This window comes from Scomber scombrus, chromosome 21 (assembly GCF_963691925.1).
Source record: "Scomber scombrus chromosome 21, fScoSco1.1, whole genome shotgun sequence".
NCBI lineage: Eukaryota > Metazoa > Chordata > Actinopteri > Scombriformes > Scombridae > Scomber > Scomber scombrus.
The window spans coordinates 20414625-20433250 of NC_084990.1; the positions used below are offsets into that span (position 1 = coordinate 20414625).

The window sequence follows — 18626 nt, forward strand, 5'->3', positions numbered from 1 at the left end:
CCAGATAGTTGTGTCTGTATGTTGCAGTTCAGCAGATAGTGTGCAGTTTTTGCAAAACAGGGGCGTGCTGCTGCTAGAACCAAGATGGATGAAACTAGAGTTTGGAGGCAAGAAACACTAAACTAAAGGAGGCTATAAAGCTTCTTAGAGTTGGGTTTGTCACTACGAGAAGTACCTTAAACATTACATGTAGCAAATGGATCCATTGTTAATATAAAACGTATTGGTTATTATAGATTTAAGTTACTGGAGTTCCTAAAGCAGGAGATGCTCCTTTATTTAGTTGGTTACCTGCGTAAAGAATTGATCATCAAAACAGATATGGCTCCAAAAAAGATAAAGATGATCCTTCAAATATAAGCTAAATGTTAATCATCCTACAAATGTCGCTCAGGCAAGCATCAATGCTCTTGTTTACCCTCTTCGCTGCTTTTTAATGTCAGTTTTACCCCCTCATCGACTGAGAAAAAACCTGAGACCGTCACAGAAAAGACACAGTGACTGAAGACTTATTTCTCCAAGAAAATTTAAAAGACAATGAGATTTGAAGATGTGGGTAAGCTTAGTAGGTGGACAAAGGGAGACATCATTTCTCACTTATTAAGATATATCAACATCCCACACAGTAGATCTATAAAACTGGATTTAGTTAATTTCTTCCACAGCTAAGAATGTGCACACATGAGAATTCAAGAAGACTTTAAACCTAAAAAACACAAACTGTGTTTTTGTCTTCATGCTAATTCTTTGTATCACACTTAATGTTTTAAAATTCATTTGAAAAGCTGATTCGAACAGAAAGAAAAAGTTTCTTGCACACCAAATATGAGGGCTACTGACAAGTGTAGACTTTAAGCATATCTTATGTTTATTCAATATTTTTTCCTGGACTTTTGGAAGTGGAAACTGCTCACATCCAATAAATCTTTTATTAAACTAATACTTCTTTTTTGTCTTCTTTTCTTTTCAAAAGCAGAGTTTATACTCATGCTTCTGCTAAATCTACTGGATATTATTCTAAGGATTTGTCTCCACCTAGTGAGTCAAAGCTGAATTGCATCTTGATATAAAGCAAAGTGAGATGTTTGGTGGGATGAATAAGAGTCTTTTTCAATTATTTACACCAATATTGAAGCTATATTTTTAAGATTTACTCACTGTTATTCCCTCGATGCCCATTACAGAAATGACCTTCTTCACAATCTCTGGAGGACAAGGGGAACCGGCCATGATGCCTACAGCACAAAAACAAAAAACAGCATTGGAAATGAGGAATAAACACAATACGACAGATGGAAAAGTCAGATTTAGACAGACCTATGTACATATTTTATATACATACAAACAGCACAAACAAAAGGCACATATAACAGCTAATGAGCATGCAGCTGTTATGTGTCCCAAAAGCAGCATTTGAGCCTTTTCTCACCTGCCTTCACTGACGACAAGTCATATTTACGCAAGCCCATCTGGCCAATCATATCAACATACATGGTGGGGGTCCCGTAGATGAAGGTACACCTGTAAGGAAAAGAGGACAAATGAAAAATTGCGGTTAGAGATTCAAGAGGCAATGACTGCCATCAATTTTAATTATTCAGCAAGATCTGGTTTTGGCTCTTCCAATGGCGGAGAACAATCTTTAAATCAACAGTAAAGCCTGCCAGTACAAGCCCGTATAATTTAATTTAGATATACCCTGTGGCAGACGAGAGCAGACTCCAGATAAGCACAGCTGGGGAGATTCTGCTTTTAATTACTTGTTTCCAAAAAGGAGAAAGGAAGAATGAAAAATGAAGAAAATTAAGAAAAAATAAAGTTTCGTTTTTACACTTAAATGTCATCCAGGAGTTACTTTTTTTTTTAAAGTTTACCTGGTGTATAAGAACACCTGTTGATTTTGTAATGCGTCTCTTAACTTCCCACCAGACATCTGCCACCATATTTTTTTACATTTATCAATTTCTGTGTTTGAGTTCAGATCTCTTTTTCCACACGTTCCTTAAAATGTTACTTACTGTACTTTACTGTACTGATTTCCATCATTTGAGTTTTAATGGCAGTTGGCAAACCAGCTTTTAGGTGCTTTAACGCCACCTACTGGACTTCAATGTGGAACAGTGGATAAAAATATAACCCCTTGACTCTATGCAGCTCCTTAATGGTAGATACCTCTAAAACTCTGTTGTCCACTAAACCAAAACCATCTTTCAGCTCGTGTGAGAGGACTGAAAACAGCTAATATTCTTATACACTATTATTACCACACAATAGGTTTTTTTTTAATTAAAATTAATGGCTTTTCCAGGTTGATGAATATCCTTCTTTATATTGAGATACAATATATATAACAATTTGTGAGTTTTTAGCCATGCCTCTTTGAAATGCTCCAAGGTTAGCTTGTAAATCATGCTGTGGTTTATCTTTTACAGAAATTAAAATACATAAATAAATAATTGGTATTTCTGTTTTTTAAAACAATGGGAAACTTTTGTTCTTGATATGCTTCGAACTACATTACATCTAAAAAGGTGGCACTTTACATGTTTTGGTCCTCATTCACACAAAATCAACAAAATTGGGTATTTAAAAAAATACTATTTAGACAGTTTTATATGTTTCTACTACTTAAAAAACCCTTGTTTTATAGTCTGACATCTTAGAATATCATTTAAAATATAAAAATACAACACATTTTATTTAAGAATGTATGAAGATATAAAAACACACACATTATTGCCCAAAAGTGATTGTGTTCATTTGATCCCTTTAAGCTTTCCAAGCTGGACAAACACTGACTGCTTTCACAGTGACGGGAGGTAAATTCATTGAACCATAAACAAAGGCGTACAGGTTTTTTTTTTGTATGCCTCTTTCTTAGAATTAAACTTTTCACTATAAACCCTTTACTTTAAATCTGCAGCAGATAAAAACTGACTGAGAAGAGTCATATTTTACTCCAGTGGAAGGCAGAAAGGCTGCTATTTAGGTCGGAAGTGACCTAAATAGTTCTGGGGATGTCTGAACATGGAACATTGAATTTAAATATACTCTGGAGATTGATTGTTGGCAAGCATGTAACCTGCTGGAAGTGTTTTCTACTTACATAAGACTGACTAGAGAAATGCAAATGTGGGGTTGCTTCAATTTGTCTTTATGATAGCTGATCCCACTCAGGAAGCGTCCATCTGACACTAATGCTTCCCAGAAACTAAAACACCAGCGCACGATTAACCTTTGATTTCAACTGGAACTACACACACACACAGATGGTTTCTCTCATTCATTGTGTCCACTAATCTTATTTTTTTCTACTTTTGGAATGTAATGAGAACATTTACTCTATTACTGTACATAAGTACCTCCAATATTCCCATTTTATTGTAGTTTTCAGAGGGAAATATTGCACTTTTTTTTTAACACTGTCACATTTATCTGACAGTTTTAGTTCATAGTTACTTTACAGATTAAGATTTTTACATACAAAATGATCAGGTTGTAAAATGTGTTGCATTGTGTGAAGTAGTTAAAATAAACTCAACTAAAACATGTTAGTACCACTTACATGTTAGTGCCTCAATAATAACAATATTCAATCATTATTTTTTATATACTTTTGATACTTAAAGTACATTTGTGTTGCTAATATGTCTGCATTGTTACTTAAAATGCAATATATGATATTCAGCATCCACTAGATGTCGCACTTGCACCAGCATCTCAGAAAATATTTGTGTGCGTTGTTTACTCAATAAAGTTTGGGGAAAGCAAGCGGCCCCTGAACCGTCAGCTCACAAAACTCTAATCAAACTGTCAAACTTGGCAGTGCTGGTTAAATATGGATCAAGATTGTGTTACAGCGGGGGGGGTTTTTGTCGTCTTATTTTCTGCAGAAACACTCAATCAACACAACACTGACACATTATCAAGTTTTAAGCTGATGTGTGAAATGTTTGCACTCTACGGTTGAATCATTGCTGCATGTACGCCAAGGAAATACGAGATGTGTGAAAACCAGTTTTCGTGTTTTTAACCGCTGTGCAGACAGATCAAGACAACAAGACTGAATTCCTTTAGACTTAATAACCAGTATTTAATTGGAAATAAGCCTAAATCACAAAGCAACCCTTTCTCAGCTGCATGTCACAGAGCATCAAGGTACAGTGCTGCGGTACAAGCAGTACAGAATTATTGGTAATTATAATGTGAGCTCATTTAATCCTTTTGTACAGGGTATTAAACCTCACGAAAATTTGCCAAGCGGAGGATTAACCTCTTCGACTCCCCCTTCTACCATAGACCCATTTTTGTCTTTTTAGGGGGGATCTTTGGGGGCAGATAGCAGGTAAACAGAATATACCATATATAAGTGGTATACATCATCTAAAAGCCGGCAACCTGAGGATTCATTTGAGATGCAGCACAGTCCCATTTCTGAAGTTTTCTAGTTATAAACAATGTGTTTTGGTTAGGCACCTATTCAAATTTGAGAAGTTTAGGATCTCATATGTCTCATGTCAAAAAAATCCTCCAAACTACAACATTAAGACACCAAAACTTTGAGAAACACCATAGAAAAATTGATGCATTGACTTGGTTTCACAAAATTTTGACAGATTTCTGTAAAAATTGCCTTTTTTCAGCAACTGGATGATGAGAACTTCTGTTAGGTAAATTGCTCAGAAAACCCCTCAACCTTATTGTTAATATATGTAGGAAAACCGTACATCCTCTGAATGATGAAAGTTTCATGAAGCTGTGATTATCATAGATGTCACAATTGGTCAAGTTTCAAAAAAATGATCTCACTACAATGAAATGGCTTCTATGGGGACTAACATCACATCATACCAGCATGCAGAAATACCATTATAATATGATAATACCATTTTTAGTATAAGTGAAAGTAACACATTTATACTGCATGCAAAAAACAGCTTGTTGTTTTTCCTCAAAACTACATGGGATTAGCATAAAGTGTGTCTATGATCATAGTTTTTTTACTCTTTTGTTTGAGGCCAAATATATGCACTGTCGGCTAATGACTTCTGATGTTACCTTTCACTCTCCACAGCTGCTAAGTTGGCCGCTCCATCGTACCCAGCAGAGGGGAAGACCACGGAGAGGCCATGCACGGCCATGCACATCCCACCACCCACAGAGCCGAAGCAGTGGTACAAAGGTACAGGCAAACAGACACGAGTGTGAGGCTAGAGGAACACAATCAGGAAAGGAAAGGGTAAAAAAAAAAAGTGTAAAATGTTATGTAAAATGCACCGGAGGAATCACTTGAATGAAAGCTGACTTTCCTTTTCTTTTGAGAGAGACATGGATATGGAAAATAACTCACAAATAGATAGTTTCTTTTTCTAAAGTACGTCTAGGCACTGTCAAACTGTCGAAGACCATATTCAGACATGGACTAACCCACATTTGCTGCTCTAGTCAGTATTTTGGACAACAATGGAGCTCTACACCACAGAAACTATATTTAGCTTTAGCTCACACAGACAATTCTGCTATTTCACAACTATACTGTATGTTAGATTTAGGACTCCAGCTGTGCTCAATCATCTTCCAAAGTATACCATACCCCTATATCACTCATCAACTCTTTAAATGAAGAATTCTGGGGCCTAAAAAGACAATCACAGGTCAGAAGAGGTTAATAAAACATGTCAAACTCACCCTCCAGGTGTATCCAACGCGTTTGCCAACAAAGTAGGCGTTGTTGACAATGTTGTGATGTGATAATGTAGCGCCCTTTGGAGCTCCAGTTGTGCCCTAGTGACAGATATTAGGCATGAGTTACTGTATTTAAAAAGACATAATTATTGCTCTTTAAACATGATGAAGCCAACAGTGATCTTACAAAGTAAACATGTTATTCTTCCTTTGTAAATACAGTTTAAATGGACATTTTGAATTAGAGCTATGAAGTAAGATGGGATCGTCTTGTCCCATTAAACCAATTTTTTTTCTTCCCAGGTCTATATTTATATTCTGGGACTTTGCTGGAATATCTTTGCATGATTTACACTTTAATGTATTTATGCAGCCCCTCAGTTCAGCCTCTGTCTGAAACAGGCTGTTTTAGCTCCCGTCTTTTTAAGGCGCCCCTGCTTATAAGTCCATTCTGTTCTGATTGATTACCTTCCTCCGGCTCTGGAGGCTACGTAAACAACACAGTGGATACATTACATAAATACAAATACATCCAGTCATGTTTGCCAAATCCAATCCGAAATATGCAAGTGGCCAATGTGAACAACCCACTGAGCAACATTAGCAACAAAGGCTACCAACGAACGCCCATATATGGGCATTCACGAACAATCTGATGTCATCACGAGGAGGAAGTAGAGGTAACTTTACAGACAAAGAGTTCAGAGCAGGCTGAAGTTGTGGTAGCTTCTACATCCATTAACCCTGAAGCTTTGAAACTTTGATCATGTTTAACAGACATCCGACATCATAACAGCAAAAAAATAAGAACTGTTATGATGAGAATTTTTTGCAATTGCTAACACATTTTTTTTAACAATGTATCTTGAGATTCTCATAAAAATGTTTGTCTAAATTGTTTTACTTCATTATTGATCATGATGCCTTTAATTTTGTGCCTATATTCTATATATTATACACTAGATAACTTTGTTTTTCATCACGTTTGCTTTTTATGTGATGAAGATATGGTAAAGTTAAGCCTTTGAATGTTAAGCAAACGTCTGCAAAAAAACTCATAATCACTTATTTATTTAATTAATATGTCCAAAATGTGAAAAAGTGTGAAAAATGTAAAAGGACAAACATTTCAGTCAAGGCACCATGGTCAGAACATCTTGTAAAGGGTCAAAGTGTTCAGGCTAATACGGTTCAGGAAGCTATAATTGTGTGTGCATATTGTCTCAACCAGCCAAAAAGGAGCAAATTCTGCCACACCTTCATGACTCAAATTACAGGACTCAAATAACAAACATGTTCCAGTTAATACAGCTGTTCATTGGGGGTTTTTGAGTCTCCATCGGCTCAGCAGGAATTATGCAACAGCAGAAATTATGCAACTATTACCGAAGTGAACTGGATGTTTATGGGGTCATCAAACGAGATCTTCTTTTGCAAATCTTGAAGCTTCTTCACGTACTGGCTGCTGCCCGCCTGCATCACGTCCTCAAAATGGTGCATTCCTGGCTGTCGGCTGCTCAGGACAATCACAGAGCGGAGGTCTGGGAGTCTTGAGGGGGGGGAGGAACAAAACAAACATAGATGTGGGTCGTGTTACATAACAGATAATGTTTCACACCCTAAGTTATACTGTTACATCTGGCAGCTTCGTCTCTCAATGTTAAACCAGCACGATACTGTTCAATTCTGTTAATCCTAACTGAAACATAAACATGAACCTTTCTATACATGTACAAATAGACTGGAGGTCAAATTACCCAAGTGTGGCAGCATCCCTTCAAATACATTTTCATATTTGACAAAAGAACCCCAAATCTATTAAAGGCCAAATCACTCCAGCCTTTAAAACTGCTGAATTTCATGATAAAATGAATTCATTTCAATGCAATCACCATGATCAGTGGAGTTTATGTAGGTGAACTTTTTCATTGACCAATAGCAAACTGCCTTGACTGTTCACAGTGCTGGAAAGTAACTACGTAAAGTTTTGAGGTACTTTTTTCTTCCACTCCACCACATTTCAGAGAGAAATATTGTACTTTTAAAATTCAACACATTGTTTAAACAGATGTTCAAATCATTCAATATTTGACCAAAACATTAGAGAAAAAGTCTAAGAACTGAAAACTTTATTCATTCTTCTTTTATTCTTCTTTCTTCTCTCATTAATCATCTCACATCCACGTTCCCACTTATTGTATTGGCACTTTTAATTAAGTAAAGGATCGGAATACATCTTCCACCACTGTGTGTTTTGTAGTCCTCCATCACTTGCATTACTGGAAAGATCAGACCAATGACATGTGACTTTACCTGGCACTCTTGATATCTCCTGGGGTGGAGGACTCGATCTCTGGACATATCTTTCTCAGCATGTCACAGTATTTCTGAGTCTTAAACTCCGATGGGCACACTATAGCTTTACACCCAACCTGTGGAGAGAGAGAGAGAGAGGCAGAGGATTCAACCTTTTCCTGATGTGGTACCATCTCTGGATGCCACATCGGTAAATTGATATGTAAAATCACGCACCTTCCGCAATGCAAACTCCACTTCCTGCAGCTGATACGCTGGATTCACAGACACCTGTTGGGTGGTGAAATTATAAAGAGTTACTTGTAATGTTGAAGATATAAAACATTGACAGACTTAAACCTGGACCAGAGCTGAAGCAAAGACAATATATGAAGGACAGATTACTGACGAAAGATAACCTGAACACTTATTTGTCCTCCACTTTGTGTAGCTATTTTCATTGATGATCGGTTATCATTTAATTCATTTTCAATTCTTTTTCTTCCTCTTTAAGCTTTTATTGATGTTTTCTCAGGAATACTCAACAGAAAAATACCCAAAAAGCAACAAAAACACAAAACATGTCAAGGCATAGTTTGTCCCATTACGAACTATGTGTCCAGATCGTTTTGAGATTTATTGTGTTTTGTGTTGATTGATGTTAAAGCACAAGACCTGGTATTCTATATATTTCTTATTGACAACGATAATTTGGTGAATTTAAGATCCCTGTTGACCTTCATGACCCTTTCCCAAAACGGCAATAAATCTTTGTTTTTACTCTAAATACTTGAGTTAGATTTGTATTACATTGCATAAAACTAATGCAAGCTGACATAGCTAATATTTTAGTTAAAGTCAGTGAAGTTTAGTTTGATTTCATTTACTTTTCATAAAATCTTGTAGTTATGACATGATATCACATGACAAGTGAATTGATGATATGCAAATTAGTGCATGCATCGCAATTTAGTGAGTTATTTTATTCTTTTGACAATAAGAAAACTTTGCACGTTGTAAATATTGTAAAAACATTTTTAAATTAATAATTTGTGTGTGGTGATGTAGGTGATGGTGGGGCCTTAATCTGGGTTTGTCAAGTTTAGTTGAATTGAGTCAAGTGAAGACTTGTATGTGTGTGTGTGTGTGTGTGTGTGTGTGTGTGTGTGTGTGTGTGTGTGTGTGTGTGTGTGTGTGTGTGTGTATGTGTGTGTGTGTGTGTGTGTGTGTATTAATAAATATACATATCTCTCTTCTGAGTGCCAGCCTGGACTCACCAATATAATGCCAGCTTTGGCTGTTGCAAATTGGAACAGGATCCATTCATAAGTGTTGGGTCCCCACATGCCAAGACGGTCTCCTTTCTCCAGTCCAAGTGCCAGCAGCCCGGCTGCAGCCTGGTCCACCTGCGGACACATTAACACACAAACAGGTTAAACTTGTGTGTTGACAGGAGCTGCAGGCAGGAGATATGACAAAACATACATTCATACTTTAAATGCATAACTGGCAGTAAATCAAGCTTGAGGTATTCTTAATATCAATCCTTTAATGTAAGGTGAAAAACTTACATAGGTGTTTCTAGCTTTATTGGGTTATACCAAGTCCGAACTTTTACCTTTGAATCTTAGCCTCTACAGAAATACTGTATTTTAAAGATCCCTCATACATTAAATCCATATCAGAAAATGAATTGTTGTTCCTGTGTGTTCTGGTTGTTGGCGCAATATAGAAAAGTTTGGGACATGTTATGACTTGTCACATGAATACTAGATGAAGCATCTCAGTGAGATAAAACAATAAACAATTAACTTGTTAAGACTGGTAGAAATTTAGAAATAGTTTCAGTTCATTTTTTCAGTTTTACTTCATACCAGTTTGCAGAACATCAACATTATGTGTTTTCTTATCTTAAAACCAAATTTAGCACGAAACATTTTCAGAAAAATCCCCTTTAGCCAAAAATCTATAATCAAACTGCTTATATAACTGCTCTGAATTACAGTGGACAATTTTCATGTTGTCAAATTGTTGTCCCACCCTGCCTCAAAAGAGCAAAGTCTAACACCTCAACAGGAACTGAGTTAAATGAGTTTATAGATGCTGAAACAAGCATATTTTTTGCAAAAACAACATTTTGTTCCAAACTAAACTGCTGAGGACAAATATATCTTAACAGTAGGGTGGTTAAAACTGTTATACTGTTATGATGTTATGCAATATAAAAAGAAAAAAATCACTTAATCACTTAATCTGCAATGAGGGTAGACTCTAATAGTGCAAGTAAGTACAGAGTAGAGAGGAGAAACAGAACATGTATGTCTTATATTTAGCAAAGCAGTAATTATAAAAATTATAATTATACTGCGGTAAATCGTTCATATTACTCAAGGTAACTGAACATTGTTTGAACTCCACTTATGTCTGGTTAATGTAACCAATCTGTGACATTGCCTTACATTTGTATAATCTCCACTCTGTGCTCCACATTTCTTTAGCTTACTGGGTGAAAGTTCACAGGCTATACATGCAGGCAAATTTTTCCCTGCAGGTTTCTACTCCATGTCATTGATGTTTGAGGCCACGGCTGTGCTTTTCCTACAATGACAAGTCATAATGTCTGCAGTAGGGCTGCGACTCTCCATTACATTCATAGTTGATTAATCACATGCAAATACGTTTTTGGATTAACCTTTAGGCTGGAGAGCAAATGGGTTGTCTTCAAATGTCTTGTTTAGTCTAATCAAGTCCAAAACTCACACTTTCCATTTTAGGAAAAATGACTGAAACAACTAATCAATTATCAAAATATTATTCTGGATTTTGGATTAGGAAAAGCTTCAGTCACAAGAAACGAAGTCTGTACTGGATTTAGTGTAACAACGTGATGTATTTGCCATCCAAAGCCGAGAGTTTGCCTATACATTGCACCCTAAACTCTAAAAACTCGCCAAACTGATCAACAAAGCATTAATCACAGAGACAGATAAACATCCACACTCCTCATTCAACGGTCATGAATATGCTTCTGTGATTCCTGCATCTTAAAAGCACAAAAACATCTTTTCATCAGTTGATCATTCTAGGCCCCCTGCTTGTGCATAAATGAAATGTACGTCCATTTTTTTCTTTCACACAATATGCACCATGCATAAGACGTGGCAGCGTTCTTTTTTAGCCCTGAATAGTGCCTGCAGGCTTCCTCACAGTTGCATATGGCCCCAACAACTACCACTGATAAGGAAAAGGCGAGCTTTGAGTGCACAGTAATTATTGAAAGCAAATCAGTGGAGCCTGACAGGAATTCACCTTACTGTCCGCTACATCTGCCTTGACTTGGACAGTGTTTAATTTTACCAGAACACCACAAAACGTATGATGTTTTTAGCGCTGTTTTCTGTTTTCACAGAAAAAGCAGAAAACAAGGTTGGAGCTAGTTCTTAAAGTGAGGTTTAGTTTTATTGATAGCTCAAGATCATATAAACCACAAAAAGAGTTGGGAGGGTTAGTTTTAAAATGTATTCTCATACAATTACTAGTTACCTCTTAAAAAATGTGGTCAGTAACACAATCCAAGTTATTTGTCCGTTACTTTTAGATTACCTTAATACCAAATATGCAATATGTAGGGCCAAATATACAAAGGATTGCGTTGCAGTGCAAATGAGACAAATAATGGTATCTAATTCACCCGCAAGATGTGAAATGCGGCTGCAAACTGCACTACCAAGCATATAGCGTCATTGTGCCTTTTCCCATTTGCATATTGATACATTCCCTTTCTATGCACGTAAGCAAAACACGTCTTATTCTCAAAGCCCACCACAAGCTGCTACATGCAGTAAGTGTGGAGACGTTATTTCTTTTCCTCTCGTTCCTGCTCTGCTCACGTTTGGGACTCCTACAGTGCATGGTAGTACATCGTTCTTTACTGTAAAATGGGTTTTAAAATTGTAATCCAGCTAAATAATCCACATTTTACAAAATGTACCTGTAATCTGATTACATCTTTTTTTTTCTGTAACAGAATACAGTAACCTTTTTATGTATCCTAATTATATAACGATGCAACATGTATTTCATGCTCTCTTTCCAGCGACAATCCACTTCGCTCAGAAAGTTAGCATGGCCACCAAGACAAAATTTTCGCCTGAGATGGGGAACCAATCACAGAACGGGGAAGCGGGCTCAAGACGATGACGACCGTAGAGCGACTCTGTTTACATCCAGCATGGCTGGAGCAGCAGCTAAGCAGCAGTACATTGTGTGCTAAATAAATTCGAAGGCAAGTTCACTTTGAAAATAGAACAAAAACTTGCGCTTCATTATTTTCCATTCATAAAAAGGATGTGTTCGCGCTGCTCCCTACAGGCTCTGAAAACGTCATCATGTATCATTGATATGATTGGCTGTAAGTTTGTCCAGTAGCTTACAGAAGCATTTGATCGACATTCGTTGATCCCGCCTCAAATACGAGGAAATGAACGGCTCCTTGCCGGACCCTACCTCAATCTCACATGAGATTCAGACGCGGTCTGGTTTTAGCCAGGCTATTGCTCTGAGGGTCAGGTGAGGCAAATCATAAGCCAATTACTTCTTATCAGTTAATATAGGTTGTAAAGTGTATCCTGTATGCTACTGTATGCTGCCTGGAGATATTCTCATTTCCAAAACCACAATTAGAATTTTGCTGCAAGTCTTAATAAATATATTCATAAAGGTGTTGAACTCAACAGAGGAGGAGATATTTGAAGAAATTCATCTGTATCTTTTTACACGAAAAGACTGAATGTTTAAATCCACACCAACGGCTCTGTGAGTCTGTACTTACAGTAGGCTGCCAACGATCACCATAGCCACCTAGAATACTAACATTTTCTAATTACCACAACAAAGTCCAGCTGAGGCTGACAGTCATAAACCAAAGTACTGGAAAAATGAGATTACAAAAGCTATTGCAGGTTATCGTGAGGGAGAGGCAAATATCTGAGCCACGTTTCATGGCAGTCAATCTGATAGTTGGAGAGATAGTTCAGCCAGGACCAAAAGAATAAGCGAGCAGGCTGAAATTGCCATAGAGCTACACTGCTGACATGGCTGACACAAAGATGCAATACATGCTCTAGATTATTCGCCAATTAACGAGTTTCTCAGTAGGACTTTTGTGTAAAATACATATACATGGTCACAGTCTGCAGACTGCTTTGAGGCTTTTCAGCATCCAACAACAACCAATCTTAACTGGATTTTTCATACAAAGAGAACTCGGATCTTAAATGAGATTTACGTTAACGTGCAGTTTTTATTTACAGGACACATATGCTTTGAGGAAATGACTTACATCTTGGGAAAACTGTGCAAAGGTCTTCCGGACTCCGTCTTCTAGAAAAGCCACGGCCTCTCGGTCAGGCCATTGCTCGACAGTCTTCTGCAGGGTCTGTCCTACTGTGGTGTGGAGCAAAGTTGAGGAAGTGGTGCCATGGGCGTAGCTGCTAGTGAGAGTCGGGATGATGGGCGGACAGTCCACATGAATGCCACTACAGGGTACACAAGAGTTAGAAAGAGGTTTCAGACAATGGCACAGGTCATATAGAGATATCAATTAAACATAGTTCTGAATAAATGTAAAGAAATATAGGAAGCAATAGGAATCCATCATACTGTACTGCCACTCTGGATTGTGGAGTACCCCAAGGTGCTATCGTAGATCCATCCACTTATTTGAATAAATGACTCCCACATTTGTTTTGGTCTGAGACGCTTGTGCTAGTGTAACATTTAGTGAGGCTAAATGTCGTATATTACACCTTTAACCCTATAGCCAAAACTTTACTTAAGCTTTACTCTTGATAATCATGTTGAAGTATACATAACTGCTTTTATCAACGTTAAATTGTTTCAGTGATTCCTGTTGATGTGATCCTCAGTGATTTCCTTTAGATCTCTTCTAAAGAGGCTCAACAGGAGGAGGAGGGTTTGCTGTAATGAAAAGTGTAAAGTGACCTAATAGGTTGTTGAACTGATAGCCTAATTGATAAGGGGAATGATAAAGGTTCAAGGACACTTGTTCCTGAACTGCAAATCATGGTGTTGTGTCATGGAGTTTATAAAACTAATAGAAACATTCCTTTATCTTTATTGAAGAATCTCTAACATTAAAACGTATTAACTCTGAGAGCAAACTGTGAAGCATCACTATGATTTAAAATCAGCTTGTTATAAAATGACTCCTTTCAACACTGAAAATTGATTTCAGACCTAAAGTTGAAACACTCAGGCTTTTAACAGACAAGGGACCGATTGCTATTGTCGTTGAATTTTGGGAAATGTAGGATCTAGGATTTTTCAAGGATACAAGTCAGGATTGCTGGATCCACTTGCCGCATTAATTTTGACAATTTTGCTTTTATAACATATGTTTCATAATAAGCTTCCCAAGTTTGTGAAAGTGAGACGACAAGTTTGCAGAGTGCCTCTTTAAAGGCACAGTCAAACAGCAATTAGCGTGCGTTAGTTTACACAGAGGCAGAAATTAATAAATTACAGCACAATCAAACACTGGGAACACTGAGCTCAGAACACACACCTCAAGGGTTCAGCTTGTCAAATAATGACTTATCTCAAACACCTTCTGGGTCTGAAATGATCTGTTAAACTGAGGGGAGCTGCCGAATCGCTGATGATTCCCTGAAGATTCATCACTAAAAATCCACAATCAAACGATAATGTTAGATAATTATCACGTCTTAGACTTAGACGTTAGACTTCCTGCCTGCATGGTCCCTGAACCTAAGAAAGGTCACTCATTTACCTGCTGCCCCACTCCCATCTGTACAGAGTGGCTGTGAGGACATTTTTTTCTGACTTTTTCAAAACTTTGAACATTGTCTGTCCTGTATCCCTTCCTGTTCACTCTCTATACATCTCACTTCAGATACAACTCAGAGTCATGCCACCTACAGAAGTTTACGCATGACTCTGCAATTATCGGATGTGTTAAGAGGCGTCAGGAGGGGAAGTACAGAGCACTGGTTGGTGACTATGTGGACATGTTAACCTCTTGTAGCTTAACATGCAAAAAAAAAAAACAAGGGAGTGGTGGTGGATTTCAGGAGGACTAAGACACCAATCACCCTTGTTTGCATCAGTGGGGAGGATGCAGACTTGGTGTAGACTTTGGTGTCGACTGTCCTGTTACAGCTTTAGCAGCTACTATCTGTCCAGCCATCAAACCGACACCTCCCCCAAAAGCTGTTTATGTACCCTCCTCCACCCTGCCTGCACGAACCTCAGCCTTAGGGTTGAGGTAATCTTACGTGGTCCACACACATTTCTCACCAGGTGAAGAATGCCTAGCACTTTACCTCCTCAGAAAATTGAAACAATTACTGACAAACTTTTACCGTGCCACCATGGAAAGCCTCCCAACCTGCTGCTGCACTGTGTGGTACGGCAGGTGGTCGGAGGGACCTGCAGCGGGTGGTGAGGGCAGCTGAACGTGTCATCAGGACCACATTACCACCTCTAAATGACATATACACTGGACGACTGTGCAAGAAAGCCAGCTGTATTATAAAAGACCCAACCCATCCTGGATATGGCCTGTTATCACCCCTCCCCTCTGGAAGGAGATACAGAGCAATAAAATGCAGACCAACAGGTCAAAGGAGGTAAACCCTCTTTAATATAATACACAGCGGGCCACAAGTACAACTCAGAGACAAATGCAGATGTTCTTGGGGGTTAATAATAAAGCATCTACCTACCAAATCGGAGAGGAAAGAAGAAAAAGCAAAGTTCTGATACACAAATCTGTTTTCAGTTTTTTTGAGACTTTTTCTCCAGTCTTTGATTTATGCTGAAATATTGGATCATTTGAACATTTATTGGAATTAAACCATGTGAGAAGTTTAGAGGGTAAAATCACTATTTGGTGGAGCTGTTAACAACTCATAGACATCTGAAATGTGACCCAACCACACACTGCTTTAACAATGTGTTGTATTTTTAAAAAGCTTGTTATATTATCCACTGTGTCATATCTGTCAAATAAATGTAGTGGGGTAGAAGTATGAAGTATAAAAGTGCCCTAAAAATTGGATTTACTTAAAGTGCTTGAGTAAATTAAATTAAGCACTTCCTGGAAAGTATAGCTTGTAACCATAGCTGTGAAATAAGTGTGGTGGACAGTATTTCCCTCTGTGGTTTAGTAGAGTATAACTAAGTAGTTTGAAGTGCAAATAATACAGTGAAGTAAAAATAAAAAGATAAAATATGTTGTTACAGGCTGAGTCACACTGAACTCTTGCTTTCCAACATAAACACACTTCACTTCATGTTGTCAACTTTCATTTGTGAGTCTCAGTCGTTGTTGGTCAGTGTGCAAATCTGCAGGCTGCAAAACTGAATTAATCTGTGCTTAAAGTTCATTGTTGAAGGTATAACATAATGCAATAATAATTATACATGCATTTTTGGTTTATTTTATATAAAATGCATTGTGTTTGCTGCAAAAACACAGCACTGTTTTTTCTTATGTCCCACCTCCTTTTTCCTGCGAATAACACTGAAGCAGCAACTTTGATTCCTTCACTGATACCCGATGAAAGCCAAACGATGTGTTACAGAAGAAACTGGCAAAAGTGAGTTTCCCATGTTGGATTTGTCGTTTTTTTAACAGATGTGGTCTATAAATAATAGTAATACTAATAATAGCCTAACATCTGATTCATGAGCTTTAATTGTGAGTGGGAGAATAGCCTATTGACTTCACTTCTCTTGGAGGTATAGTGTCCAAAACTCTGGGGAACTTTGGGGAAGTGGTCTCAAGCTTCTTCTTTTTTCTTTTTCTTTTTAACTTATTTTTGGAAATATTTTAATCTAGTGTATACAACTCACCGACTTGCTGCTGGTAATGGTAATGGACGGCGTGCCAATGGTCTCCGTGAAACCTCTGCAGCTCTGGAGAAAGCAGCACAGTTGATCCGCAGATATCTGGTACAAAGAGCCGTGTTGGAGATCATCGTGTCCAGCTGCTGCAGGTCACCTCGCCCCTCCGGTTGAGTGATTGCACACTGAGGGGAAGTGCAGAGGGAAAGTGGTGCTTTTCTTCTGGGAAAGAGTGGTGACTGACTATTGGCTGCCCCGAGCTCGAACCTTGATCATTACTTGTTTTCATGATGCAGAAATGTCCTGTAGGTGGCGCCAAACATCTAACACCATTTAAGGATTGATACACAGGTTTTCTTAACCTGTCAAATTTGACAGCTGTAAAAAAATTAAAAAAAATAAAAACAACAACACACAAATGTCTTTTACCCTAAAAAAAATTTGGTATAGACACTTTTTACGAGGGGAGTCTTGTACCGGGTCAAAATTGATTCCAAACATACTCCGAGGGTGGAAAATCCAAACAGGATGTAAGGGTGAAGGATAGATACACAAGTCTTTTTTAAAATAACAGTTAGGTGCCTTATTTTTATTGCTGTAATCCTTCTTCCTATCCATACTGAACATTAAAAGATCTCCTCAGAATGTGCTTTCAATGTAAGTGATGTGGGTCAAAGTCTACTGTGCTTGTTTTGAGCAAAGATGCATTTAACGGTTGCTGTAAAACAGTCTGAGTTAGTCATATCAAGTGGACATTTACAGACTCATTAGTATCAAATTCCCTCTTTGTGTTTCCCTGTTGAGCTGTGATGGAAGTACAGTAACACAAAGATGGACTTTGACACTAAAAAGACTAACGTTGAAAGATAGAGAAAGGCACTTCCACTCTGAACATTAAACAAAACGACACTACACAGTTTGTTTAACTTAGATTGTTTGAGTGAAGTGCACTGCACACTTCTTAACAATGTAGGGCTCTGCACAATTGTCTCTTATATTGATTACTTCTTTCTTTCTCTTTGAGTTACCATGAAAGGTGAGGCCAAAGGCTGAGGACTCTTAACCCTTACATGCAGTTCTGCAGTATTCTGACTCATGATTAGACTCTACACCAATTCACATTCATACATTTTCCATTAGTCAATAATAAGTGTTTGATTAATCCTTCCTGAAGCTGTAAGAGAGCAAATAGAGTTTATTCTATTCATTTATGGGGAGTAAAAAGACGCACTCACAATCAATCAATCAATCAATCAATTTTATAGAATATGATGAATACAACATGTTTGAATGCTGATTTTTGAATTATAATTTTTTTTTTTTTTTTTTTAAATAAACACAGGTCAAACTTGTGCATTTGCATATGTACAATTTGTATAAGTTGCATTTTATTTTCATATTTGTACATTGTTGGTTACATTTGGGGAGAAGTCCAGCTAAAAGAAATGTAAAATTGGGTTAAATTTGACCCTGAACACATTATTAGCTTTCTGCAGGATTTAATCCTAACTGGAGAAAGCTCATCAGGCTGATGTGTCATGGGCTGGGATTTGGGTTTAGTTGGTTTGCCTTTTATTAAGTTGTAGTTGGCGCTCATTTGTTTACCCCTTATGTGTCATGTGGTTTGGCCAAGTCAGTGATATGTGTTCCCTCATGTCATTCTGTTAACGTCACAGCTTCTCTGTTGTCATATTGAGTATTTTGGGAGTTATCTTTTATAGGCCTATTATTAAGTTTGTCCTGGTTTTGTAAAAGTT

General features: G+C 37.6%; 1 protein-coding gene across 1 annotated transcript in view; it reads right to left on the reverse strand.

Moving 5' to 3' along the window:
- The window catches only part of acsf2 (acyl-CoA synthetase family member 2), a 32984-nt gene extending 15539 nt beyond the window's left edge, over positions 1–17445 (reverse strand). Inside the window, exons 1-10 of the mRNA XM_062442454.1 lie at positions 16879–17445; positions 13322–13517; positions 9258–9386; positions 8218–8271; positions 7999–8117; positions 7072–7234; positions 5689–5784; positions 5059–5210; positions 1430–1521; positions 1159–1235 (exon numbers count right to left, since the gene is read on the reverse strand). Of these exons, the coding sequence (XP_062298438.1) occupies positions 1159–1235; positions 1430–1521; positions 5059–5210; positions 5689–5784; positions 7072–7234; positions 7999–8117; positions 8218–8271; positions 9258–9386; positions 13322–13517; positions 16879–17003 (1203 nt within the window). The 5' untranslated portion in view covers positions 17004–17445. The remainder of the gene's footprint in view (positions 1–1158; positions 1236–1429; positions 1522–5058; positions 5211–5688; positions 5785–7071; positions 7235–7998; positions 8118–8217; positions 8272–9257; positions 9387–13321; positions 13518–16878) is intronic.
- Positions 17446–18626: the final 1181 nt, after the last annotated feature.